Below are 27,309 nucleotides of genomic sequence, written 5' to 3' on the forward strand. Positions count from 1 at the left end.
TACAGTAAACTGTTTTTGCAGTGTTGTCCTATATTAATGTCCGTTAAAGCAAGACTAGGTAAACAAACAAAAAAACACAGCCACTGTGTCCAAAAGTGGGAATTATGGGATAACAGACACAGCAATGCATCATGTTCTATAAGATCATGTTTGTAGCTTAATCCAGGGGGTTAAAACGTATATATTTCAGACCTAGTGGAGTAATTTACTCCACTTTAATCCCCTGGATCACGCTACAAACATTATGATCTTAACTTTATTAATTATTAATTTACTATTAATAGTAAATATGTAAAGTTGAATAAAATGGAAATACTCAATAAAGTAGGCTAACTACATTACCTCAGATGTGTAATGGTTGGATTCCACAACTGATAATAATAATACATATATAGGCTAAGACAATACAACATTTACTGTAGGTGTCATAAAATTTACTGAATTTGAGAAATTTTCTATTGCGTTCCAGATTTGGCTGTGAGATTCGCACATTTTGGGTGCATAAGATGTGATGGATTCTATTGTCCAGTTGGCATTTTCATCAGAGTTTTGCCTCTTGGGTTCTATGCTCTTTGCTATAGGTGCATCTCAATAAATTAAAATATCATGAAAACGTTTTTTTTTTTTTTTTTTTTTTTCCTGTAATTTAATTCAAAAAGTAAAATGTAAATATATTCTAGATTTATTAAACATAAAGTAAAATATTTCCAGACTTTTTTGTTTTCATTTTGATGATTACAGCTTGCTGCTCATCAAAATAAAAAAAATCAGTATATCAAATTATTAGAATATTTAATTTCAAGTTCTATTAAATTACCATTCTCAGGGTATAAATACTGGGTTTAGGTCAGTAATCCCAACAGCAGTCATGGGGAAGTCTGCTGACTTGACAGTTGTCCAGAAGACGATCATCAAGACCCTCTACAATGAGGGTAATCCACAGAGGGTCATTGCTGAAAGAGCTGGCTGTTCGCAGAGTGCTGTGCCAAAGCATATTCATGGAAAGTTGACTGGAAGGAAAAAGTGTTGTAGGAAGGTGTACAAGTGAAAGAAATGACTGCAGGCTTGAGAAGATTGTCAGGCAAAGCCGATTTAAGAACTTAGGAGAGCTTCAAAAGGAGTGGACTGAAGCTGGAGTCAGTGCATCAAGAGCCACCACACACAGACGTCTTCAGGAAATGGGCTACAACTGTCACATTCCACGTACCAAACCACTTCTGAACCAAAGACAACGTCAAAATAGTCTTACCTGGGCTAAGGAGAAAAAGAACTGAACTCTTGCTCAGTGGTCCAAAGACCTCTTTTCAGATGAAAGTAAATTTTGCATTTCATTTGGAAATCAAGGTCCCAGAGTCTGGAGGAAGAGTGGAGAGGCACAGAAACCATGTTGCTTGAAGTCCAGTGTGAAGTTTCCACAGTCAGTGATGATTTGGGCTGCCACGTCATCTGCTGGTGTTGGTCCACTGTGTTTTCTGAAGTCCACAGTCAACGCAGCCATCTACCAGGAAATTTTAGAGCACTTCATGCTTCCTTCTGCTGACAAGCTTTATGGAGATGCTGATTTTATTTTCCAGCAGGATTTGGCACCTGCCCACACTGCCAAAGGTACCAAAAGCTGGTTCAATGACCATGGTGTTACTGTGCTTGACTGGCCATCAAAACTGAGTACTCAAGAAGACGCTTTAGAGTTCCCCAGTGCAGGCTTAATCGCTTTAAGAATTCCTTTGTTCCCCCATCCATCAAAGCTTTAAATGACAAGTCAGCGAGAGGTTTGCCCTTATAATGCTGTTTTTTCTTTTTGTTTTGTTTTTTTTTCTTGTGAATTTTATTATTATGACGATATAGGTGTACTGTAAGATGGGTAGTGTGCAGCTGGTTGTCTGATGGCAGTTTGTGTGTTTAATTGTAGGTATTGTGTGTGTGTGTGTGTGTGTGTGTGTGTATGTATTGTACGTACAGGTGCTGGTCATATAATTAGAATATCATCAAAAAGTTGATTTATTTCACTAATTCCATTCAAAAAGTGAAACTTGTATATTATATTCATTCATTACACACAGACTGATATATTTCAAATGTTTATTTCTTTTAATTTTGATGATTATAACTGACAACTAAGAAAAATCCCAAATTCAGTATCTCAGAAAATTAGAATATTGTGAAAAGGTTCAATATTGAAGACACCTGGTGCCACACTCTATTCAGCTAATTAACTCAAAACACCTGCAAAGGCCTTTAAATGGTCTCTCAGTCTCGTTCTGTAGGCTACACAATCATGGGGAAGACTGCTGACTTGACAGTTGTCCAAAAGATGACCATTGACACCTTGCACAAGGAGGGCAAGACACAAAAGGTCATTGCAAAAGAGGCTGGCTGTTCACAGAGCTCTGTGTCCAAGCATATTAATAGAGAGGCGAAGGGAAGGAAAAGATGTGATAGAAAAAAAGTGTACAAGCAATAGGGATAACCGCACCCTGGAGAGGATAGTGAAACAAAACCCATTCAAAAATGTGGGAGAGATTTACAAAGAGTGGACTGCAGCTGGAGTTAGTGCTTCAAGAACCACTACGCACAAACGTATGCAAGACATGGGTTTTAGCTGTTGCATTCCTTGTGTCAAGCCACTCTTGAACAACAGACAGCGTCAGAAGCTTCTCGCCTGGGCTAAAGACAAAAAGGACTGGACTGCTGCTAAGTTATGTTCTCTGATGAAAGTAAATTTTGCATTTCCTTTGGAAATCAGGGTCCCAGAGTCTGGAGGAAGAGAGTAGAGGCACACAATTGCTTGAGGTCCAGTGTAAAGTTTCCACAGTCAGTGATGGTTTAGGGTGCCATGTCATCTGCTGGTGTTGGTCCACTGTGTTTTCTGAGGTCCAAGGTCAACGCAGCCGTATACCAGGAAGTTTTAGAGCACTTCATGCTTCCTGCTGCTGACCAATTTTATGGAGTTGCAGATTTCATTTTCCAACAGGACTTGGCACCTGCACACAGTGCCAAAGCTACCAGTACCTGGTTTAAGGACCATAGAAAATCTATGGGGTATTGTGAAGAAGAAGATGCGATATGCCAGACCCAACAATGCAGAAGAGCTGAAGGCCACTATCAGAGCAACATGGGCTCTTATAACACCTGAGCAGTGCCACAGACTGATTGACTCCATGACACGCCGCATTGCTGCAGTAATTCAGGCAAAAGGAGCCCCAACTAAGTATTGAGTGCTGTACATGCTCATACTTTTCATGTTCATACTTTTCAGTTGGCCAAGATTTCTAAAAATCCTTTCTTTGTATTGGTCTTAAGTAATATTCTAATTTTCTGAGATACTGAATTTGGGATTTTCCTTAGTTGTCAGTTATAATCATCAAAATTAAAAGAAATAAACATTTGAAATATATCAGTCTGTGTGTAATGAATGAATATAATATACAAGTTTCACTTTTTGAATGGAATTAGTGAAATAAATCAACTTTTTGATGATATTCTAATTATATGACCAGCACCTGTATGTATTATGTTATTTATTTAAGCAGCAGTCACTGGATTGTATGTGTCCAAGACAAATTTCCTTCGGGATAATAAAGTTTTATCTTATCTTATCTCATCTTAACTCGCCTGACCTGAACCCCATAGAGAATCTATGGGGTATTGTCAAGAGGAAGATGAGAGACACCAGACCCAACAAGATGACCTGAAGGCCGCTATCAAAGCAACCTGGGCTTCCATTACACCTGAGCAGTGCCACAGGCTGATTGCCTCCATGCCACGCCACATTGATGCAGTAATTCATGCAAAAGGAGGCCCAACCAAGTATTGAGTGCATAGAGATGAACATACGTTTCAGAAGCCTGACATTTCTGTTTTTCTGTTTTCATTTTTCTGTTTTTTTTTTTTTTATTGATCTTATGAAGTATTCTAAATCTTATGAAGTAATCTAGTCTGTGTGCACTGAATTTATTTAATACATGAGTTCCACAATTTGAGTTGAATTACTGAAATAAATGAACTTTTCCACGACATTCTAATTTATTGAGATGCACCTGTAGGTGAGTCGGCTCTTTTCTGTGTATATACCTCCTCTCAAGCTGATTAGATAGACCGTTTGAATGTGTTCCTCCCAAACTTTGTTTATAAAACATCATTTGTCGCTTGAATTCTGCATTCTCTCGAGACACAGACATGTAAGAGGCTGACAATTAGCTGAACATGTAGCTACTAGTTTAATTAGTGACACTTAGCTTACATTTTAAAACCTTTATTTGAATATGAAAACATTTTTATTTTAAAATCTTTATTTGAATATGCAACATTTTTATTTTAAAACCTTTATTTGAATATGGCAACATGTTACCTCATTCTTCAATATTTCTATGATTAAATCGCTGACAGAGACTCCTCCCCCCTCAGCCAATCACTATGGGCATAGTAAGTGTGTTGACATCATCCATAGCCACCCTTACTCTTATCTTAAGACTTCTTTCTGTTCCTTAGTAAAGAGTTTGTCTCATCAGAGAAAACTCTTAACTAACATTTACTGCCATTTAGGAGAACTCTTAGATAAAATGTTTTGTGAATACAGCCCCAGAACTAGAGCTACAACTGTGGATTAACTAAGGAAAAATATTAATTTAAGTATTTTACAGAACTGGAACATTATACTACTAAAGAAAATAACATGCAGGATTTATGGATGTTTCAGTTCAGAACTAAAAACAAACTACATAAAAATAACTAACAGCGAAGTCCATGAGACAGAGAATGATTTTTTTTTTTTTTTATCTGTGTAATGAGCAACTTGTAAGTCTGCTGTGTTTGCTGTGTTTGACCCCCTCCCCCTCCCCCTTCCCACCTTTCCACAGTCTTAAAGCTGTGATACACCAAGACTATATTTGCATCCACACCAACGAATGAAAACGGTCTGTTTATTCAAAGCTTGTGTGGTGCGGTTACAAAGTGTGTACATGTCATTGAACAAGTTTTTGCTGTTCTTGTTGCATTTACACGGCTTTAACCAGCATGCTGTTTCGAGTGAATATATCTAGTGTAATCAATCGAATCTAACAGTGAATTTAACTGACAGAGTCAACATAGTGGAATAAAACAACACCTGGAGCCTCATTTATAAAATGTGTGTCCGCAGAGAACTGTTCCTAGCATGTGAATATGCTAAAATCCATGGCAACGTTCATATTTATAAAAACGGTCTTTGACGTGGACATTGACTGGTGATCTGTTATATGTTAATGACATTAATTAGACAGCGATTAGATTTATACATTATTAGACAGCAATTAGATTTATACATTTCACTTAAGGAAGAGAGAAGTATATTTGAGAAATGATTGTAATATCAAAAGTAGAAAGGTTTCTATGCAACATTTTATAAATGAGACCCCTAGTCTTTTCACTGCAACTTTAAAGGAAGCAAGACAATGTTGTCAAAACTAGCGCTGGATACCTGAGGTAATTTTAAGTTACACTGTTTGCTAGCCTGGCATAATGATCTCAACTGTTTTCCATATATCCATTTTCTTTAAAGTATCCTTGAAAAGGGGGTTTTACTTGTCAAACAGCAGGTGAATTTTTCTGGACCTCAGCGATAAACTTCTGTGCACTGTCATCTGCCATGCGCAAGCCCTTAAATTCAAATGGATTCTGATTGGCTGACAGTTTTTTATCATTCAACAGCTGGAAAAAATAATTCTGAAAGTTATCCCAACGATATTGTTCCTCTATATTGTTATTGTTATAGCTGTGGTGTGGACTCTTCTATTCTTTTATATTTAGAAAGATTTTTAGAACTATATCTTTATAGTTATCTTCATAGTTATCATTCTTGGTGTGAAGGGGCCTTTACTCTTCATGCCACCAATCCTGTTATCAGTGGGATTTTTTTTGTAATTTTGTCTGGCTCAATCAGAAAATGGTGGGAAGAGTTAGTATAAATAGTCTCTGCCAACAAGGCAGTAGTTAGTGTAAATATACACATTCTGAAAGAAAAGAAAAAAAAAAAAAAAAAAAAACAAAAACAAAAATAAATAAGAAATGGGTGCAAAACATAACCCTGTATAAGTTTTTGTTTTTTTATATGCTATTTATAACATACGGTATAGTTATGCAATATCACACAAGCAAAAATGCTGTTTTTTCTTAATATAAACACATTTGCAAGTGAATATTTGAAGAAATTAATATTAACTGACTTACATTTTAGACACAGTACCATGTGTTTTTGTTATATTTCAGCAAGAAAATAGTTCCAAAGCCCCAGCAGAACCATTGCACATCTCAGAGCAACACTTATTGGAGTTTCTGAATGAAAGCGCATTTTGAACAAATCTGTTGAGCAAATGACTCAAACACCAATTCAAGATCCAAGTCCGTCACTTGATTCGTTTCTGAATGAATCCACCACATTGAATGAATTGGTTGAATGAATAGCTGCATTTCCACTGTCAGGCCAGTGCAGTAGATTCTTGGTATTTTTATTTTATTTACCCTTTAAATTACTAGAATTAATATAAAATAAGCATATTTTTCACATTCTTTCACTTAAAAAAAAAAAAAAAAAAAAAACTTTTTCATTGCATGCAAAGAACAGTTTCTCTAATATCTAGAGAACAGTTAACATCATAATAAATCATATATTGAGTGTCTCTGCTGACATCTTGCGGAACAAAATGACATGAAATTGCATTTCATGACTACTGCCACTTGGCCTTAAAGCTGTATATGGAGCAAATGAACTAGAACATTGGAACAAAACTCCATGTTGAAGTCAGTTTGTTTTAATGGTTAAACTATAAAATGTTGTTATAATTTAACCATCCATTTTTAAAGGGTCGGTAGGGAATTTGCTTATCCTTTACTGCATGTCAAGTGTCAACACATTGATTTTATTGTGGTTATGTCCATGAATACATAAACACAACGTAAACAAACAGTGCTTACAGTTTCATGCTTATTGCAACATGATCCACCAGTCTTGTATGTTCTGTATCAACAAGGGATGACTGAGGAAACCCGGACGCTCATACGTTTTCGAGCTGAAAATGAGCAACGTTTTCTGAAGTCCAAATACAGCTGATGACAGCATCTTGGAAGTTTGTGATAAACATCGGCACATCTCCTTTGAAGTAGGTGACAAATCGACAAAATATGATGATGTGTAACGGTGTAGTAGTGGTGTTTCTTAGGGGAGTATTTTCACCCCTACTCCTTGCCACTCTGTTTCAAGGGGCAAGGGAAAGAGGTAGGCGTAGAGGTAGGCGAAGGTGTATAAAATAGAATTGGGATTAAATGTGATTAAAATATGACTAAAATGTCATATTCATTAATAAAAAGTAAACTAGACCAAAATATTTACAATTTTCTTTAACCAAGATTAAAATGCCCAAACTTTCAGTCAACTAAATCTTGACCAAAAAAATGTTATTTGTTGTTTGTCACATGCAGTAGACTATAATGGCCACCACCACAAGTATAAGTCATACATGTGGGAAACAATATTGTTTGGATCAAGATAGTAATCTTTTAACAATTAATCATGCAGCTTTATCCAGAACACGTGAAAGAGTAAAAACAGGTGTCATCAGGGTATTCATACCTCGAGGGTGGGATGTATCGCCGAGCCACACCATCCTGTTTGCTCTCCAAAAACGTTTCCTAAAACAACACACTCATTTTTACAGAATTCAAGATCACAAATTTTTTGTAGTATTAATTAGAAAACTAGAACAAATAAAGATTGTAAACAAACTTTGATGTTAGTTTGAGAAAGTTTAAAATAGTTTAAAAAAGATTTTTGCTAAGTTGTTCTGGGTGGTTGCTAGGTGGTTGCTATGGTAACCATTGGATTAAATTTTTCCTCCAATGAAATTCTGCTAGTGTCAGAAGTTTTGATACACAGTCCTGCAGTGTGGCTTCTCTTACTCAATTATCAACAACCAATAAAAGCACAGAACCTGATGACACAACTAGTGCAAAGACAACAAACCACCACAGGGTAAATGTTGAAGAAAGCCAAGTGGACTGTACAGCAGGAAGAGAAACTTGTAGAGTCATGGAGAGAAAAAAAAAATGCTTATATGATTTTATATGAAGCATAAGACTCAATTACTCAAGGTAAGCAAGTACCTTATTACTCCATGCCCTCCTACCCGGCCTAAATATTCTCCCTTTGTGGAGCGTGTAGTTCCATGTTAGCCGTTCTTTCAGTTTCCTCCTTACCAACAGCCCCCTCCATCATCATGTTACAAACAGTTGTTTAGTGGACCTTATATTTAAATGTATCAATAACAATAAGTAAATACAAATTATTAAAGAAATAGCTCACCCAAATGAAAATCCCTTCATTTATTCACCCTTATTTCCTTCCATGCTCATATGACTTCATTTCATTTGTGGAACATAAAACAAGATATTTTGAAGATTGATTTTTTTTTTTTTTTTTTTTTTTTTTGCCATAGAGTGCAAGTCAATGAACAAATCTGGCTGCATCTTGGGCACTAGAGACTTTCATTAGATAGATAAAACGAGCCTTCAAAATATCTTTGGTATTTAATGGAAGAAAGTCAGGAGGTTTGAAAGGACATGGGTGAATGATGACAGAATTTGTCGTTTTGAATGAACTACTGTTTTGTGTTACATTTTGAAGCAATGTTTGCACTGTGATGGCTCAAAGGTTTAAATAATTAGGGCCCAATCCCTGAAAGGGCGAAGGCCCTATTGTTTACCTTAGGATTATTCTTCTTATTCATTTTAGTCAAGGTTTCGGGGCCTTTTGGGGTCCTTAACATGCTCAAATACGCTTGAAAATTTGAACTGTTTAAAATCCGCCGCTATTAGCTGGTACATGGGCATGACATGGTGGCTTTACGGCGCCCCCTAGAACGGAATCTGAAATCTTGGATACATACTAGCACATATTTGTATGAAACTCAGTACACATATAGACAGCTCGGGAGTTTGATATACTCCTCCTAGGGGATACAACTAATCTCCAGCAAATGTGGTCAGCATGAAGTCAAGACATTGAGGATGCTAAATTGCAAGCGGATTTTTGATATCTCGGATGGTTTGGCCGTGGCATTGAAACAAATTTATGGTGAGAAAAGTAAAAAAGAAAGTGTGTTATAACTTCTGCAAACATTCACATATTTGGATGAAACTTCAGCTGTATATGTTCATTGTAGGAGGCCAGTCACATGGATGTGACTATTGTGAGTCATAGCCATAGCGCCACCAACTGGCAGCAGTAAGTGTGTCACTTTCAAAATGCTTTAAAATCACCCTCTTATTTTTACCCGATTTGCTTCAATCTTCATCAGTATAATGTCAAAACAGGGCAGGTGTAGACCTATGAAAGGATTTGTGATACCTTAAACTGTTGCCATGGCAACACGTCAAACTTTAATAATATTCTTGGGTGTTTTTGAGGCTCTTAGCATGCTTCAGATTGCATGAAACTCGACACACACGTCACAGTGGTTGGCAAGCAGACATGGGCAAAACCTTAAAAACGAACGGGGAGGAGGGGCTCTATAGCATCAACTTTTGAAAAAAATGAGGGGGGTTAGTTTTACCTACAGCCACTAAACTCAGAACATATTGTTCTCATCAAGCTGGACAACTTTATAATTTACAGTCATTACCTCTGACCAACAGGAAGTTAGCTATTTTGGTTTGAATGTAGATTTTTTGAAAAAAAAAAAAAAATCAGGCTCTGAATTTTAAATGACTACTGCTAGGCGGTTTATACGGTAGCTTCAAGGCAACTGTGCACGGTGGGCAATAGGCATTTAAAACGTTTAAACATAAAAGGACTATGTCAAAATCATTTGAATACACATTTACTGCACACATTTATCACAAACCACAACAGCCACATCCATGAGATAATTTAAATTTAGATGAATTTCATATCATAGAATGTCATAGGGCACTTTTAAATGAGTGCAGAATACCGTCCTAATCTGCCATGTCTGTGTTTTTCTCAGACAACCTCTATAAAAATTCCAGAGCAAATTACTAACTGTTATTTGCGCAAACTCAACAGTGCTCTGAGAAATCTAATCCAGTCTAATGCGAATGTCTATGATTGCTGATTGCTGTTGTATTACCCTAACACTTCTCCATGTGTGTCGTTTGTGCACCAATCTTATGCACCAAAATCACGCTTTCATTTGTAATTTCAATATGGGTGGTAGATTCAGACGAAATATTGATCTAAAATATATTGCATTTATTTTAAATACATCCAGGTTCAATTACCAAACATACAATCTTAATTTAATTTAAATCAAACAATGATTTTACAAGATATAAGACACTTTCTGTTTCCCTTTTTTGTCCTTACTTTAATCCCTCACCATGGCAACACCGTTCAAGATACATCAGTTTGCAATTTGAAAAAAGAAAAAAATTCTATTATATCAGTAAGTTGACTCAGAAGATTCAACATTTTAAATAAAAAATAAATTAGTCTTTGATAATGTCTAAATATATGCACCCAAATAGAATACCTATTAAATATAATTATACCTAAAACAGTGTTTTCAACAGTTTGTCAAAACTCTTTTCTCAACCCTGTTTAAAAATAGGTATATGCTGCCCTCTAGTGTTTATTCTATATATGACATTACTTTAACCAAAGAGCAGTTATGTGCCTAATTTTAACTTACACATACAAACCTGATTCCAAAAAAGTTTGGACACTGTACAAATTGTGAATAAAAAAGGAATGCAATAATTTACAAATCTCATAAACTTATATTTTATTCACAATAGAATATAGATAACATATCAAATGTTGAAAGTGAGACATTTTGAAATGTCATGCCAAATATTGGCTCATTTTGGATTTCATGAGAGCTACACATTCCAAAAAAGTTGGGACAGGTAGCAATAAGAGGCCGGAAAAGTTAAATGTACATATAAGGAAGAGCTGGAGGACCAATTTGCAACTTATTAGGTCAATTGGCAACATGATTGGGTATAAAAAGAGCCTCTCAGAGTGGCAGTGTCTCTCAGAAGTCAAGATGGGCAGAGGATCACCAATTCCCCCAATGCTGCAGCGAAAAATAGTGGAGCAATATCAGAAAGGAGTTTCTCAGAGAAAAATTGCAAAGAGTTTGAAGTTATCATCATCTACAGTGCATAATATCATCCAAAGATTCAGAGAATCTGGAACAATCTCTGTGCGTAAGGGTCAAGGCCAGAAAACCATACTGGATGCCTGTGATCTTCGGGCCCTTAGACGGCACTGCATCACATACAGGAATGCTACTGTAATGGAAATCACAACATGGGCTCAGGAATACTTTCAGAAAACACTGTCGGTGAACACAATCCACCGTGCCATCCGCCGTTGCCGGCTAAAACTCTATAGGTCAAAAAAGAAGCCATATCTAAACATGATCCAAAAGCGCAGGCATTTTCTCTGGGCCAAGGCTCATTTAAAATGGACTGCGGCAAAGTGGAAAACAGTTCTGTGGTCAGACGAATCAAAATTTGAAGTTCTTTTTGGAAAACATGACAATGCCAGACCACATACTGCATCAATTACAACATCATGGCTGCGTAGAAGGAGGATCCGGGTACTGAAATGACCAGCCTGCAGTCCAGATCTTTCACCCATAGAAAACATTTGGCACATCATAAAAAGGGGGATGTGACAAAGAAGATCTAAGACAGTTGAGCAACTAGAAGCCTGTATTAGACAAGAATGGGACAACATTCCTATTCCTAAACTTGAGCAACTTGTCTCCTCAGTCCCCAGACGTTTAAAGACTGTTATAAAAAGAAGAGGGGATGCCACACAGTGCCTTGTGGCCTTGTCCCAACTTTTTTGAGATGTGTTGATGCCATGAAATTTAAAATCAACTTATTTTTCCCTTAAAATGATACATTTTCTCAGTTTAAACATTTGATATGTCATCTATGTTGTATTCTGAATAAAATATTGAAATTTGAAACTTCCACATCATTGCATTCCTTTTTTATTCACAATTTGTACAGTGTCCCAACTTTTTTGGAATCGGGTTTATACTTCTTGAAATTAAAAAATAAATTAAAATTTGTTTATTTATAATATTTGTGTTATTATATATTGAAATAAAGAGTGTATAATTTATTGGTTAGTAGATATGAGACCCTTCCAGTTTCCCTTTTTTGTCCTTACTTTAAACCCTCGCCATGGCAACACCATTTGAGATATCCTTTAATCGTTCAGAATTTATCATCTCCAGTGTCTTGTTATCATGTTCAGAAAGTTTGGTGGTGATTGCATGAATCCCCAAAGAGGAGTACGCCTAAACATGAGTGAAACTTTGGACAATTGGTGACGCTAGAGGGATTGAGTTAGTGACTCCAAAATCATTGTGTTTAATGTTGGGACTGACCTCTATCTGTGTGCCAAATTTCACAACTTTTTACCATACGGTTCTATGGGCTGCCATAGACTCCTTGAGTGGAAGAAGAACGCCAACAATAACAAAAGGTGCCTATGCACCTTCGATGCTTGGCCCCTAATAATAATATTTAAATAGTATAGCAATACGTTGCCTTCTCAAGCCAACATAATAGCTAGAGGCTAAAGTTTGTGAACAAACTTTGATGTTGGCTTGAGAAGCCTGACGGTAATTTGATCATCTGTTCATTTACTTATCCAATCAATTTTTAAAGGGGATCTATTATGCAAAATTCACTTTTATAAGGTGTTTGAACACAGACGTGTTGTCCACAGTGTGCGTATACAACCAGCCAATAATGGTATAAATTAACCCACTCCTTTATTTGTAATACCCATAAATCATAAACAGTCTCTCCAAAAGTGCAGTTCCAGATTTCCACCAACTCTTACATAAGAGTAGAGGGAAGCCCCACCCATGACTGGTGATGATCTGCCCTGTCAGCATAGATACCATAGTGTCACAGCAGTCCGCCATTTCTGTGTACTCGCTGTAGCAGCTGGAGATATACAATGTCTGTGCCAAAAAAACATTACAAATGTACTGTTATTGGATGTACCAACGAACATAAGAGCCTCCATAGACTCTCTGCATCTGAGCCACTGAGGACACTATGGTTAAACTACAATTATGAAGGAAATGTGCCGAAGAAAGTCGGTAAAGTGTTATATACATTTGCGCAAATCATTTTATGCTTGACTGCTTCACAAAGGAGGATCAGTTCAATGCTGGATTTGCACAAAAGATTAGCATGACAGTACATGCTAGTCGATGATGTGAATCAACAACTACATAAATTTATCCACTAACCATTCAGAAACGTCCAGATGCATTCCAAAAGTTCTAACTTCTTCCTGAGACTCTCCATCAGTGTCCGACTCTGGTTTGAACAATGTAAGGCTGAACACAGCTACTAATAATCATCATTTTGGCTGTGTGAGATTCTCCAGCTTTGTTGTTGGTGAGTATCCAAAGCACGAGCTGTTAAAGCTCCGCCCTCTTCTGGAAAAGGGGCCTGGAGCAGCAGCTCATTTGCATTTAAAGGGACACACAAATAGAGGCAAATTTGACAAGCTATAATAAATTATCTGTGGGGTATTTTGAGATGAAACTTCAAAGACACATTCTGGGGAAACCACAGACATATATTACATCTTGTGAGAAGGGCCATAATAGGTCCCCTTTAAAGTCTTTGTTCAATGACAAATATAGTAATAATCTCAGATTCAGGATGTTTTTACTACCTAATATGAGCAGTCATCATTGTTTGTTACCAAAGCAACCGCTGCATTCCACACCACTTTTTGTGTGTTTGGAAAAGTGCCTGTACACTTGAGAGCCAGCAAGATCACAAAGAAAGCTTGCTGGTGTGATGTATTCACCTCAGGGAAGCTACTGCCCTCGCTGCTATCCAACTGTTTATTGGCTGTAACTGTCACTAATGGAGCTGAAAAAAAAAAAAAAAAAAAAAGACGACAAGTCAAACTCAATCTACTTCTTAATGAAATAACTTCAGTTCTCTCTTACTGTGTAAAGAGACCAGTTTAAAGTGGTGTAGTGCTGTATGGTCATACCCGTGAGCTCATGGATAGTCATTCTGTCCAAGACGTTGAAGGATGTGTCGAGCTTCAGTGGCTGACTGCAGCGCTGACAAACAAAACTCACCTGCATGGTGTTGCTAGAAAACTTCAAACCCTCCATCCTGCTGTAGGAAACATAACACACAAACCCGTTACAGGAGCTTTTTGGACATTCATCTAGGTAGTGTCCTATATATACAGTTTTGCTCTTAAGTTTACATACCCCCTGAAGAAAATTCAAAATGTTAAAGGAACACTCCACTTTTTTGAAAATAAGCTCATTTTCCAACTCCCCTAGAGTTAAACAGTTGAGTTTTACCGTTTTCAAATCCATTCAGCCAATCTCCGGGTCTGGCGGTACCACTTTTAGCATAGCTTAACATAGTTCATTGAATCTGATTAGACCGTTAGCATCTCGCTTAAAAATGACCAAAAAGTTTCGATATTTTTCCTATTTAAAACTTGACTCTTCTGTAGTTACATCGTGTACTAAGACCGACGGAAAATGAAAAGTTGCGATTTTCTAGGCCGATATGGCTAGGAACTATACTCTCATTCCGGCATAATAATCAAGGAACTTTGCTGCCATACCATGGGTGCAGCAGGCGCAATGATATTACGCAGCACCTGTGACCCCCTGCTTGCACAGGGAGTGTGCCTTGCAACCATGGAGACATTTGTGAGAGACGCTGCGCAATATCATTGCGCCTGCTGCACCCATGGTACGGCAGCAAAGTTCCTTGATTTGCACACATAAAATAAGCTTGACAATTTATTAGGGATCTGCTGATAGATGCTTTCAAACGCCTGCTTTCAAACGCCTGCTTTCCAGACCACCTCCACTTCAGGAGGTGGTCTGGGACTGGGATGCATTCCAGTCAAAATTGTCTCTGCATCAGTCTAAATGCATCTGGTTGTAGAAACCACGTATGCAAATTTTACTCCTCCTAAAAATACTAAAAAGGAAACGTGTGAGAGCATGTTATACATAACATGTTACAGTCAGGTATGACAGCGCTACTGCACCACACATTGCCGCAGATGAGCAGCTGAGTATCTCTTCAGCAAGCCGACCAGTGCTGTTTCCGCTCTCTCCTATTGCGGTCTTTGATTTTAAAATTAGTTGATGGTCAATAAAATGCATTTTATTTTTTTATTATTAAGCACTTTCGTGATGTGAACTCCATTAAATCTGCATATAGCCCTGGAACTGAAGATCAGATTTATATCCATTTTGCAGAAAACCTGCACTTAACCTTTTCACTGGCATTTTGTTTCCATAGTTAGACAAATATCGTGATGTATCATTATAGGATTTTGTAGCAATATATCGTTTATCGCAGAATCGCTGAATCGTGATTGTGACGAACAGGGCGGGCGAGAGCCGTGAGGGAACGGCGCGAGTGTTAACGAGCGTCAGCTGCGCGTTGCACTGGTCTCGAATCTCTTACGGAGGAGCTCTGGAAGCATAAAAGGGGAGCGACGACAGTGAAGGACGAGAGAGGACCAGGCCTGGATTTTATGTTATGTTTTATTATGTTTGTGTGGCCGGCAGACGTCCGTGAGGTTCTGCCGGCATTTACTTTCGTTTTGTATTTGTTTATTTTATATATTAAATCTGTTTGAACGTTCGCCGGTTCCCGCCTCCTTCTTCCCTTATATGAACTGTACTACAGTGATATTATCGTTATCCTGAGCCATGTATCGTGATCGCATCGTATCGTGAGGTACCTCGCGATTCCCACCGCTACTAGATGTACTACTAATTTTAACCCAATTGTTACAAAAACGAGTTTTTGTAAAAAAAAAAGGATTAACTGCTGGCTGCAGAGAGACCTTTCTTTGAAAGGCAGAGGTGTGCTTGTTAAAGCAGAGGATCTGTCTCAACTAACGTATGCCACTCAATCACTATACATGGATAAGCCTACATGTAAAGAAATCAGTGGAATCTTAATTAAATTCTTATGGCAAAACATATACCATTATTTGAAAAAGTCAGTGATAATACATTCTCACAAAAAGGGTGGCTTAAACTTAATTGATTTTAGCTCACTATATAACAATTAAAATAAACTGGCTTAATCGAATCCTTAAAAATCTGACCTCTAATTAGATTATTTTCCATCAGCTTGTCTTCTCACAACTTGGTGGCGCAAAGTTTGTTCTAATGTGTAATTATGATATTCAAAATCTCCTTCAAGCTATCTAACTTTCACCAACAAGTTCTTTTTTCGTCATCGATATTATATATGGAACAACAGGAATATTTTATTTAATAATAAATCTTTGTTCTATAATTACTGGTTCAGTAATGGGATATTTCATGTTAGACAGCTCTTTAATAATGAAGGTCTGCTTTTTAGGTATACAGAACTTCTTTCAGAATATAATATACTAGTAATTGTAGTGTACACAAAAAATCCAGAAAAAAGACATTATATAAAGGTTATAAATTGATTTGCATTTCAGTGAGTGAAATAAGTATTTGATCCCCAAGCAAAACATGACTTTGCGCTTGCCACAAGGATTTCTCCACAAAGTACTGAGGTAAGATGTTTCTTGTAATTGGTCACCAGGTTTGCACACATCTCAGGAGGGATTTTGGTCCACTCCTCTTTACAGATCCTCTCTAAATCCTTAAGGTTTCTTGGCTGTCGCTTGCCAACTCGAAGTTTCAGCTCCCTCCACAGATTTTCTATAGGATTAAGATCTAAAGACTGGCTAGGCCACTCCATAACCTTAATGTGCTTCTTCTTGAGCCACTCCTTTGTTGCCTTGGTGGAATGTTTTGGGTCACTGTCATGCTGGAGGACCCATCCACGACCTATCTTCAGTGTTCTGGCTGAAGGAAGGAGGTTCTCTTCCAAGATTTTACTTTACATAGCCCTGTTCATCGGCCCCTCAATGTGGTGAAGTCGTCCTGTACCCTTAGCAGAGAAACAGCCTCAAAGCATAATGTTTCCACCTCCATGCTTGACTGCAGGGATGATGTTCTTGGGGTCATAGTCAGCATTTCTCTCCCTCCAAACACGGCGAGTTGAGTTGATGCCAAAGAGCTCAATTTTGGTCTGACCACAGCACTCTCTTCCAAGCCTTCTCTGAATCATGTAGATGTTCATTGGCAAACTTCAGACAGGCCTGTACATGCGCCTTTTTAAGCAGGGGGACCTTGCGGGCACTGCAGGATTTCAATCCATTGCAGCGTAGTGTGTTACCAATGGGTTTTTTGTGTTAGAATAATCAATAAAGTCTCATTTATATTTTTAAAGAGAAGTGTCTTGTGTTATGTGCTTACAAATTTAATGTCTTAAACTGCCAATCTATGTTACCTTGCTAATAAATATGTTTTCACTATAGTTTGGATATTCATATCCACTAGAGAGCTGATAGTTACAGCCTGATAAAATAATTGACTCTTTCAAAATTCCTTATAATTAATTAATAATTCCATTGAGCTAAATTGACCTGTGTCCCTTACACTGGAGTCAAGCTGGAATTTGACTGGGTGTATCTCGGGAGCCAAGCCGAGTTGGGACTCCATACTCTGGGCTTACGAGGTCTCCTAGTGGGCCCCCCACACCAGGAGTATGGAGCCTTAAGTCGGCTTGGTTGCCCAGTTATGCTTGGTCAAAATTCAACAGGAAGTGACCCTATCTCGGGAAGAAAGCAGAGTTGGAGCTCCATACTCCCGGCATAGGTGGCCCACTGGGTGACCCCTCCATGCCCAGAGTCTGGAGCTCCTAACTTGGATTGGATCCAGAGTTATGCCTGGTCAAAGGACAGGACGTGGCAATAAGTTCTGCTGGATTTTTTCCTCATGACAGCAGAAACAACCTAAAATACTCCATCATTAAAAGGGTCTACTTTTATTTGTGCACACTCACAATAACAAAACCTTGTGGTTTTATAAAATAAAATAAATGGTGCGCTTTCAGCTGCCTCTGTGAGAAATTTTCTGACACACCTCTGAATAATGAACTGAAACTCATCTAATACTTATTACACAGACATAAGAGATATGTATTCAGAAAGCTTTAAGTGTCTACTGTTAAATGAAGTAATTTATATTGAAAACAAAAATTCTCTGTTTATGTAATCCGTATGAAACCAACGAGAGGTAGAGTCTTCTCTGCCTGGCTTCATTATCTGTAATGTGACGATGCCCAAGTGCAGCGCAGCCTTTGACACGCAAATCGTCCATTTGTGAGGCATGCTAACCTGTGAACGTGCCATCACCTCAAAACAAAGCATCAGCTTCATCATGATTCCTCTGCTTTTCATCGAGTTTGGAAGACACGCTGTGAATTTACCTTAAATTTATCTCAGAAGAACGCGATTAATATCCAGTGGAGATAAGTCATTTATTCCCACTTACATTCGTAAACATGTTATTGTTACATAAACTGTAACTTGTTAAAATGTTTAGACAGTGTTTACTGTGAAATACCATGTTCATGAATATCTGTTCAAACGTATGTTTATATTGTGCTTAGTAAACAATAATGTTTCATAGAGTAAATGGTCTCTGTAAGCGCTGTGAGTTTGAGTCACTTACGATGTGCATTTGAAAAGCAAAACACGCTCACTTCATAACGTCGTAAGTGTTTGAAATACTTTTCATTTGGGATCTGAAGTGGCTTCTTATAGTTATAGGCAGTCTGTTTTCTGTAAAGTAAAATTATTATTAGGGCCCAAGCCACTAAGGCGCAGGGGCCTATTGTTCTCCTAAGGATTATTATTAGGGCCCGAGCACCGATGGTGTGAGGACCCTATTGGAATTGCATCGTTTATTAGGGCCCGAGCACCAAAGTGCGAGGACCCTATTGGATTTCCTCCGTTTATTAGGGCCCAAGCCACTAAGGCACAGGGGCCTATTGTTCTCCTAAGGATTCTTATTATATTTTTTTCTTTTTTTTTTTTCTTCAACCTTCCAGGGCTTTTTGGGGGCCTTAACGTGCTCAAAAACTCTTGAAAATTGGCACACACATTGGAATCTGCGGCCATTAGGACGCCGCAGAGGCTGGGACCCGGGCGTGGCACAGGGACTCGACAGCGCCCCCTTGAATGGGATCCGAAAACTTGGCCATATATCAAACACGCTTGCATGTATTATTATGAAACTCAGTACACATAAAGACCTCATCGGGCCTAACAACTTTCGTGCTCTAAGTTATACGTCAGCTCAACAGGAAGTCAGCTATTATGGGTTGCTTGAAAAACGCATGCTCTGGAATTTGATATACTCTCCTAGGCGATTAATCCGATCACCACCAAACTCGGTCAGCATGAAGTCAAGACATTGATGATGAAAAATTGCAGCGGATTTTTTATATCTCAAACGGTTTGGCCGTGGCGAGGCAACAAATTTATGACGAGAAAAGGTAAACAGGAAATGTGTTATAATATCTGCATACATTGATTGATTTTGATCAAACGTCAGCTGTGTGTTCGTTGTACAAGGCTGATCACATGGATGTGACTATTGTGAGTCAAAGTTATAGCGCCACCAACTGGCAGCAGGAAGTGTGTCACTTTCAACTTGCTTTGAGATCGCCCTCTTATTTTTACCCAATTTGCTTCAAACTTTATCAGAATAATGTCAAAACATGGCAGATGTAGACCTTTGAAAAGAATTGTGAGATCTCAAACACCGTTACCATGGCAACGCATCAAACTTTAATATTCGTTTTGGAAGCTTTTGAGACTCTTAACATGCTTCAAATTGCATGAAACTCAATACACACATCAGAGATGTCAACCAGTAGACATGGGCAAAACCGTAGACATGGGCAAAACCGTAGAAACGGGCGGGAGCTGGGCCTCTATAGCACCACCTTTTGACAAAAGTGGGGGGGTTAGTTTAACCTACAGTCACCAAACTTGGTACACATATTGGTCTCATTAAGCCGGACAACTTTCTAATTTATAGTCATTAGTTCCGACCAACAGGAAGTCAGATATTTTGGTTTGAATGTGGATTTTTTGAATAAACAGGCTCTGAATTTTAAACTACTACTTCTAGGGGGTTTATTCGATTCAGACCAAACATTTTTTACCATGGTGCTAAGACATTGAAGATGTTAAATTGAGAACGGATAATGGATATCTCGAACAGTGTTGCCATGGTGATAGATTGAAGTAATGTCAAAAAAGGGAAATGGAATAACTCTTATTTTCTATAAAAAAAACACTATACACAATTAATTTATATATAGAATAATACAAATGTTTGAAATAAACACATTTTATTCTTTTTTTTTTCAATTCAAAAAGCATGTGTGAGTTAAAAATAGGCAGATTAATTATATCTGATTGAAAAATGGATAAATGTCATACATAGAGTAACAACTACAGGGCAGCATATACCTATTTTTAAACAGGGTTGGATAAATCAAGCAATAGAGCAATAGTTTAGATACATGGAACAATGATTTCTTTTTTATTTTATACTGTATGTGGAGGTATTTAAACATTTATCAAAGACTACTTTGTCACAATTTAGATGTTTTTTTTTTTTGTTTAAAATGATCTTCTCAGTCTGTCTCTGTCTCTCTCTCTGTCCTCCCCCTCCCCCTTGCTCCCTCAGTCTCACTCATTATCTCCGTGTGTGTGTGTGTGTGTGTGTGTCTGTCAGTTTTACACCCTTGATCAGTTCTTTAACCCTTTTCTTGCAGACTCGCTGTCCTTCAGAGTTTAGTGACAACCCTAATCAAACACACCTGAAGCAGCTAATCAAGCTAGTTTATTTGTAGGCCACTGACAATATAGTATTATATTATTAGTTTGATAATTACACACTGCAAATGATAACTTCACACTCATTTAAAATTGAACTATGACACTATATCACTATTTGGACAGGACTACTTTTCTAAATGACACGAGTTACAATTCTTATTACCTGACAACTGTGATTTCATGTATTGATTCAGACAAGACTAGAATTTTTTTTTACAAAGGAGAGTGTGTGTTTTGTAGACATGAGCATTAAAGAAGTTCATGTGCTGTGTTTGCGAGCACCACGTACGACGCATATGTTTTTAAATTAATTATTTATTGATATAATTCTAAATTTATTCAAAACCCATATTTACATAAATTTCACATGATTTTATAAAAGTGGCTGTTTATAAAAAACTTGTACAAGTGAGCAGAAAAATCTAGACACTTCTTACTCTTACTCTTAATCTTACTCTTACCTGAGACAGATATTAAAATCATCTTTGCAAGTTCCGTGATTTGGCTCTATTTATTAATTTTATAATATTTTTATTTTTACATCAAATACCACACATACTGAAATTAAATGAAAGCATGATTTTGGTGCATAAGATTGGTGCACAAACAACAGCTCAAGGAGGTCAAAAAACACATGGAGAAGTGTTAGGGTAATATAACATCAGCAATCACAGAAATTCACATTACACTGGATTAGATTTCTCAGAGTACTGTTGAGTTTGCGCAAATAACAGTAGGTAGTTTGCTCTGGAATTTTTATAGTGGTTGTCTGAGAAAAACACAAACATGACAGATTAGGATGGTGGTTTGTATTTCATAGAGGCACCAGCTGCTGCAGTAAATGTGGTCTGAGTTTGACATAGACCTTTTATGTTTAACTGTTTTAAATGCCTATTGCCCACCGTGCACAGTTGCCCTGAAGCCACCGGGCTTGGGCCCGTCCTCGCTGCTTGCAGCTATATTTATTATTATTATTATTAGGGCCTGAGCACCAAAGTGCGAGGACCCTATTGGATTTCCTCCATTTATTATTAGGGCCCGAGCACCAAACTGCGAGGACCCTATTGGATTTCCTCCGTTTATTATTATTATTAGGGCCCGAGCACCGATGGTATGAGGACCCTATTGGAATTGCTCTGTTTATTATTATTCCGCTTCTTCTTCTTCTCCCAAATGAATCGCATTTTTGAGGGCCTAAACGTGCTCGAAAACTCATGAAACTTTGCACACGCATCAGAAGTGTTTTTTTACGCCTGTTACGGGCCTCAGAATTAGGCGTGGCAAAATGGCTCGATAGCGCCACCTACAAAATTTCAACGAAGTGCCCCTCGCACCACGTTTCACGTACAGGTATGAAATTCGGTAGACACATGTAACAGCCCAGTACCTACAAAAAAGTCTCCTGGTGCAAAATCTGAAAACCAACAGGAAGTGAGATATTTTGGATTTTGTCTGCAAAATTTTTGCACTTTTTGCCATTTCCAGACGTTGTACTTTAACAAACTCCTCCTAGAGCTTTAATCAGATCAACGTCATATTTGGTCAGTCTAATCTGAAGGCCTTTGCGACATTAAATTGCGAAGATCTAGAGTTTTCGCTGAAGGGTGTGTCTGTGGCGGCCTGACAAATTTTGATGTTTCGCCATGAAACAGGAAGTTGATGTAATTCGGGTATACAATGTCCGATCTGCCCAAAACTTCACATGATTTATTAGAGTCCTGGTCTGAAGACATCTACATGCAAATATTCAGTTACAATCATAGCGCCACCTGCGGGCAACAGGAAATGACATGTATTACACTGTGATTAACTCCTCATAGAGATTTAACCAGATCAACATCATATGTTATCAGTCTAATCTTAAGACCTTAGCGATGATAAATATCAAAGATCTTGAATTTTCGCCGAAGGGCGTGTCCGTGGCAGCCTGACAAAGTCTGATGTTTCGCCATGAAAGAGGAAGCTGTTGTAACTCAGGCATACTATGTCTGATGTGCCCCAAACTTCACATGTGTGATAAGAGTACTGACCTAAAGACATCTATATGACAATATTCAGTTAGTCATAGCGCCACCTGCTGGCAACAGGAAATGGCATGCTTTACACTGTAATTCACTCCCTGAAACACATTTTAATATGCCAAGAAGTTCCAAACATACTAGAAACACGTTAAGTCATGCAACACTTGGCTGAGTGCTAATGTTTGCGATTAACGACACGAAACAGGAAGTTGTTGTAACTCAGGCATACAATGTCCGATCTGCTCCAAACTTCACACGTTTGATAATATTTCTGACCTGAACACATCTATATCACAATATTCGGTTACCACCTGTCAAAGCGCCACCTGTTGGCAGCAGGAAGTCTGGCACTTTGAAATGACTTTGCCATAATTCTGCTGTATTTACTCGCTTACATGTATTTCACCCACTGTTCACTGTTTTCCTAAGGCCAACGGGTGGCGGTGAGCCCGGTGCGAGGGCCCTTTCATCGCTGCTTGCAGCTTTAATTATTTTTTTTTTTCTGTCATCCGGGGCCTTTTGGGGGCCTTAACATGCTCAAAAACTCTCGACAGCGCCCCCTTGAACAAAGTCTGAAAATTTGGTCCATATATCAAACACGCTTGCACGTATTAGTATGAAACTCGGTACACATATAGACCTCATCGGGCCTTAAGTTATACGCCACCCCAACAGGAAGTCGGCTATTACGGGTTGTTTGAAAAACGCATGCTCTGGAATTTGATATTCTCCTCCTAGGCGATTAATCCGATCACCACCAAACTCGGTCAGCTTGAAGTCAAGACACTGTTGATGCTAAATTGCCAGCAGATTTTTGATATCTCAAACGGTTTGGCCGTGGCGAGGCAACGAATTTATGGCGAGAAAAAGGGAAACAGGAAATGTGTTATAATGTCTACATACATTGATAGATTTTTATGAAACTTCACCTGTGTGTTCATTATAGGAGTCTGATCACATGGATGTGACTATTATGAGTCAAAGTTATAGCGCCACCAACTGGCAGCAAGTGTGTCACTTTCAAAATGCATTGAGTTCACTGTTATTTTTACCTGATTTGCTTCAAGCTTCATCAGTGTAATGTCAATACACAGCAGATGTAGACCTGTGACAGGATTTTTGATATTTTAAATATTGTTTTGTCAGGGGTGTCAGTGACACTTTTAATGGTTTAGAAAAATATATAATAAAATGGTTTAGAAAAATATATAATAAAAACCTTAAGACAAATACTGGACTTAGATTAACACTGGACTTAGACTTAGAAAATTTTGAGCTGCAAAAGAAAACTTTGCACTCATTTCAAAGCGACCTATGACATTCTATGACATGAAATTCATCTAATTTTAAATTATTTCATGGATGTGGCTGTTGTGGTTTGTGATCATAGGAGCATCAGTTGCTGCAGTAAATGTGGTGTGAATTTGACATAGTCCTTTTATGTTTAACTATTTTAAATGCCCATTGCCCGCTGTGCACAGTTGCCCTGAAGCCACCGTGGCAGCGGTGCCACCGGGCTTTGGCCCGTTATCGCTGCTTGCAGCTATATTTATTATTATTATTAGGGCCCAAGCCACTAATGGCGCAGGGCCCTCTTAATCCCCTAAGGATTATTATTATTAGGGCCAAAGCCCAAAGGGCTGAAGGCCCTATTGTTTTCTTTAGGATTATTATTCTTATTATTATTAGGGCCAAAGCTAAAGGTGCGGAGGCACCTATTGAAATCGTTAGATTTCTTATTATTATTATTAGCGGCCAAGCACCGAAGGTGCGTAGGCACCTATTGTATCTGTTAGTTTTCTTATTATTATTAGGGGCCAAGCACTGGAGGTGCGTAGGCACCTATTGTATCCGTTGGCGTTCTTTTTAGGGGCCAAGCACCGAAGGTGCGTAGGCACCTATTGTATCTGTTGGCGTTCTTTTTTTTTTATTATTCTTCTTGTTCTTCCGCTCTGGAAGTCTATGGCAGCCCATAGAACCGCTTGCGAGAAAGTTATGAAATTTGGCACAAAGTTAGAGGACAGGTTTATCTTTGTACTTAGCAAATTTGCAGTCTCTAACTCAATCCCTCTAGCGCCACCAGCTGTCTAAAGTTGCACTCATGTTTATGTTAATAACTTTTGAACCATAAGTGTTAGAAACAAAATTTTTTCCTCTGATTCCGTGCCTCAAGATGAATCAAATACACCCTAAGACGTCATTTTCCGTCATGAAAATTTTTCCGCCATTTTGAATTTTCTGAAAAACCTACTTTTTCGTACTCCTCCTAGGCCGTTACTCCGATTTTCATGAAAATTGAACCAGATCATCTTCAGACCATGCCGACAAAAAGTTATTAAAAGCTTTTTGATTAACCCAACCGTTCTTGAAAAACACGAAAATAAATTTAACGTAGAGCACCCCAAATTGGACTCAAGGTTATATCTCCGCAATGCTTTATCATATTCAGACCAAACTTGGTACATGTCATCACAAGCATGACCTGAGGCAACATGCAGCGTTTCAGAGCAGCGTCACCTACTGGTTCGGAGATACGAAAAATGGCTTTTTTTGCTTATAACTTCTGATGGGTTTGTCCAAAAATCATAAATGTGGTCACGTCAGATTCGGGGTATCATGCTGAGTCTTGTGATATCCTATATATTATTACCATATCAGCCATTTTGGCTGTCGGCCATTTTGAATTTTGTGCTAAAATGCTGTATTTTATGAACGCATTAGCATATTGTCACCAAACTCGGTATGGGTCATCAGCATGATGCCCTGAGGGAGCCTGAAAAGTTTCGCACCAGCGCCACCTAGGGGTAAAATCAAATATTCAAATGTTTATCACTTTGGGTGTGGTCAACTTATTTTCAAAAGAGTCATGTCCTTACACTCCTGAATCCCTGCTGAGTCCAACGATACCAAACATGCTAGGTTTCGACTTATGGTTTGTCCGCCATGTTGAATTTTGCGAAAAACCTGCTTTTTCGAACTCGTCCAAGACGCTTCATTTGATTTTCATGAAAATCAAATCAGATCATCTTCTAAGTCCATTCTGGCAAAAAGTTATCAAAAGCTTTTTGGTAAATCAAACCTGGAGATACAAGAAATGGATATTTCTGTTTATAGCTTCAGATAGGTTTGTCCAAAAATCATAAAGGTGGTCTTTTTAGATTCGGGGCATCATGCCAAGTCGAATGATATCCAATTTTCCCATGTCGGCCATTTTGAATTTTGTGTTAAAATGCTGTATTTTATTGAACGCATTAGCGTACCGTTATGAAACTCAGTATGGGTCATCAGCACAAAGTCCTGAAGGAGCCTGAGAAGTTTCGCACCAGCGCCACCTAGTGGAGAATTATTTATTTTTTTCATATGCTTATAACTTTTTATCTGGTTGACTTTTTTCATGGGAGTCATATCCTTAGCGAGTGTCATTGTCACCTCACTCTGACCATACCACATTAATTTGGTAACAGCGCCACCTATTAGTCGAAAGTGATAAACCAGTATATCTTTATTATTGACTGTATATATCATTTTTCAGCTCTTTGGCCCTAAAATAATCTTAATAGGTCTTTAATTGCTCACTGTTGCAGATGGTCTGATGCTCCCAGCCATGTTGGGTGGCTTGTTGTGCCTTTTTTGCTTGGCCCCGTAATTGCTGCTTGCAGCTATATTTATTATTATTATTTTTCTATGTTTTTGGCACTTTTGGGGCCCTTAACACGTTCAAAAACTCTTGAAACTTTGCACACACATCGGAATCCGCGGCCATCAGGGCCGAGCAGAAGCTGGTACCCGGGCGTGGCAGGGGGGCTCGACAGCGCCCCCTTGAACGGGGTCTGAAAACTTGCACGCATTAGTATGAAACTCGGTACACATATAGACCTCATTGGGCCTAACAACTTTCGTGCTCTAAGTTATACGCCAGCTCAACAGGAAGTCAGCTATTATGGGTTGTTTGAAAAATGCATGCTCTGGAATTTGATATACTCCTCCTAGGTGATTAATCCGATCACCACCAAACTTGGTCAGCATGAAGTCAAGACATTGATGATGAAAAATTGCCAGCAGATTTTTGATATCTCGAACAGTTTGGCCGTGGCGAGGCAACGAATTTATGGCAAGAAAAGGGAATCAGGAAGTGTGTTATAACATCCGCATACATTGATTGATTTTTATGAAACTTCACCAGTGTGTTGGTTGTAGGAGTCTGATCACATGGATGTGACTATTGTGAGTCAAAGTTATAGCGCCACCAACTGGCAGCAGGAAGTGTGTCACTTTCAAAATGCTTTGAGATCACTCTGTTATTTTTACCTGATGTGCTTCAAACTTCATCAGTGTAATGTCAATACACAGCAGATGTAGACCTGTGACAGGATTTTTGATATTTTAAACAATGTTGTCATGGCAACGCATCAAATTTTAATATTTGTTTTGGAGGCTTTTGAGACTCTTAACATGCTTCAAATTGCATGAAACTCAATACACACATCAGAGATGTCAACCAGT

The 27,309-nt window shown here is 38.2% G+C and overlaps 1 protein-coding gene across 1 annotated transcript in view; it reads right to left on the reverse strand.

Moving 5' to 3' along the window:
* The window catches only part of becn1 (beclin 1, autophagy related), a 109,024-nt gene that overhangs the window by 54,160 nt on the left and 27,555 nt on the right, over positions 1-27,309 (reverse strand). Inside the window, exons 2-4 of the mRNA XM_051915186.1 lie at positions 14,042-14,172; positions 13,850-13,914; positions 7,604-7,662 (exon numbers count right to left, since the gene is read on the reverse strand). Of these exons, the coding sequence (XP_051771146.1) occupies positions 7,604-7,662; positions 13,850-13,914; positions 14,042-14,168 (251 nt within the window). The 5' untranslated portion in view covers positions 14,169-14,172. The remainder of the gene's footprint in view (positions 1-7,603; positions 7,663-13,849; positions 13,915-14,041; positions 14,173-27,309) is intronic.

Source organism: Ctenopharyngodon idella, chromosome 12 (assembly GCF_019924925.1).
Source record: "Ctenopharyngodon idella isolate HZGC_01 chromosome 12, HZGC01, whole genome shotgun sequence".
Lineage (NCBI taxonomy): Eukaryota > Metazoa > Chordata > Actinopteri > Cypriniformes > Xenocyprididae > Ctenopharyngodon > Ctenopharyngodon idella.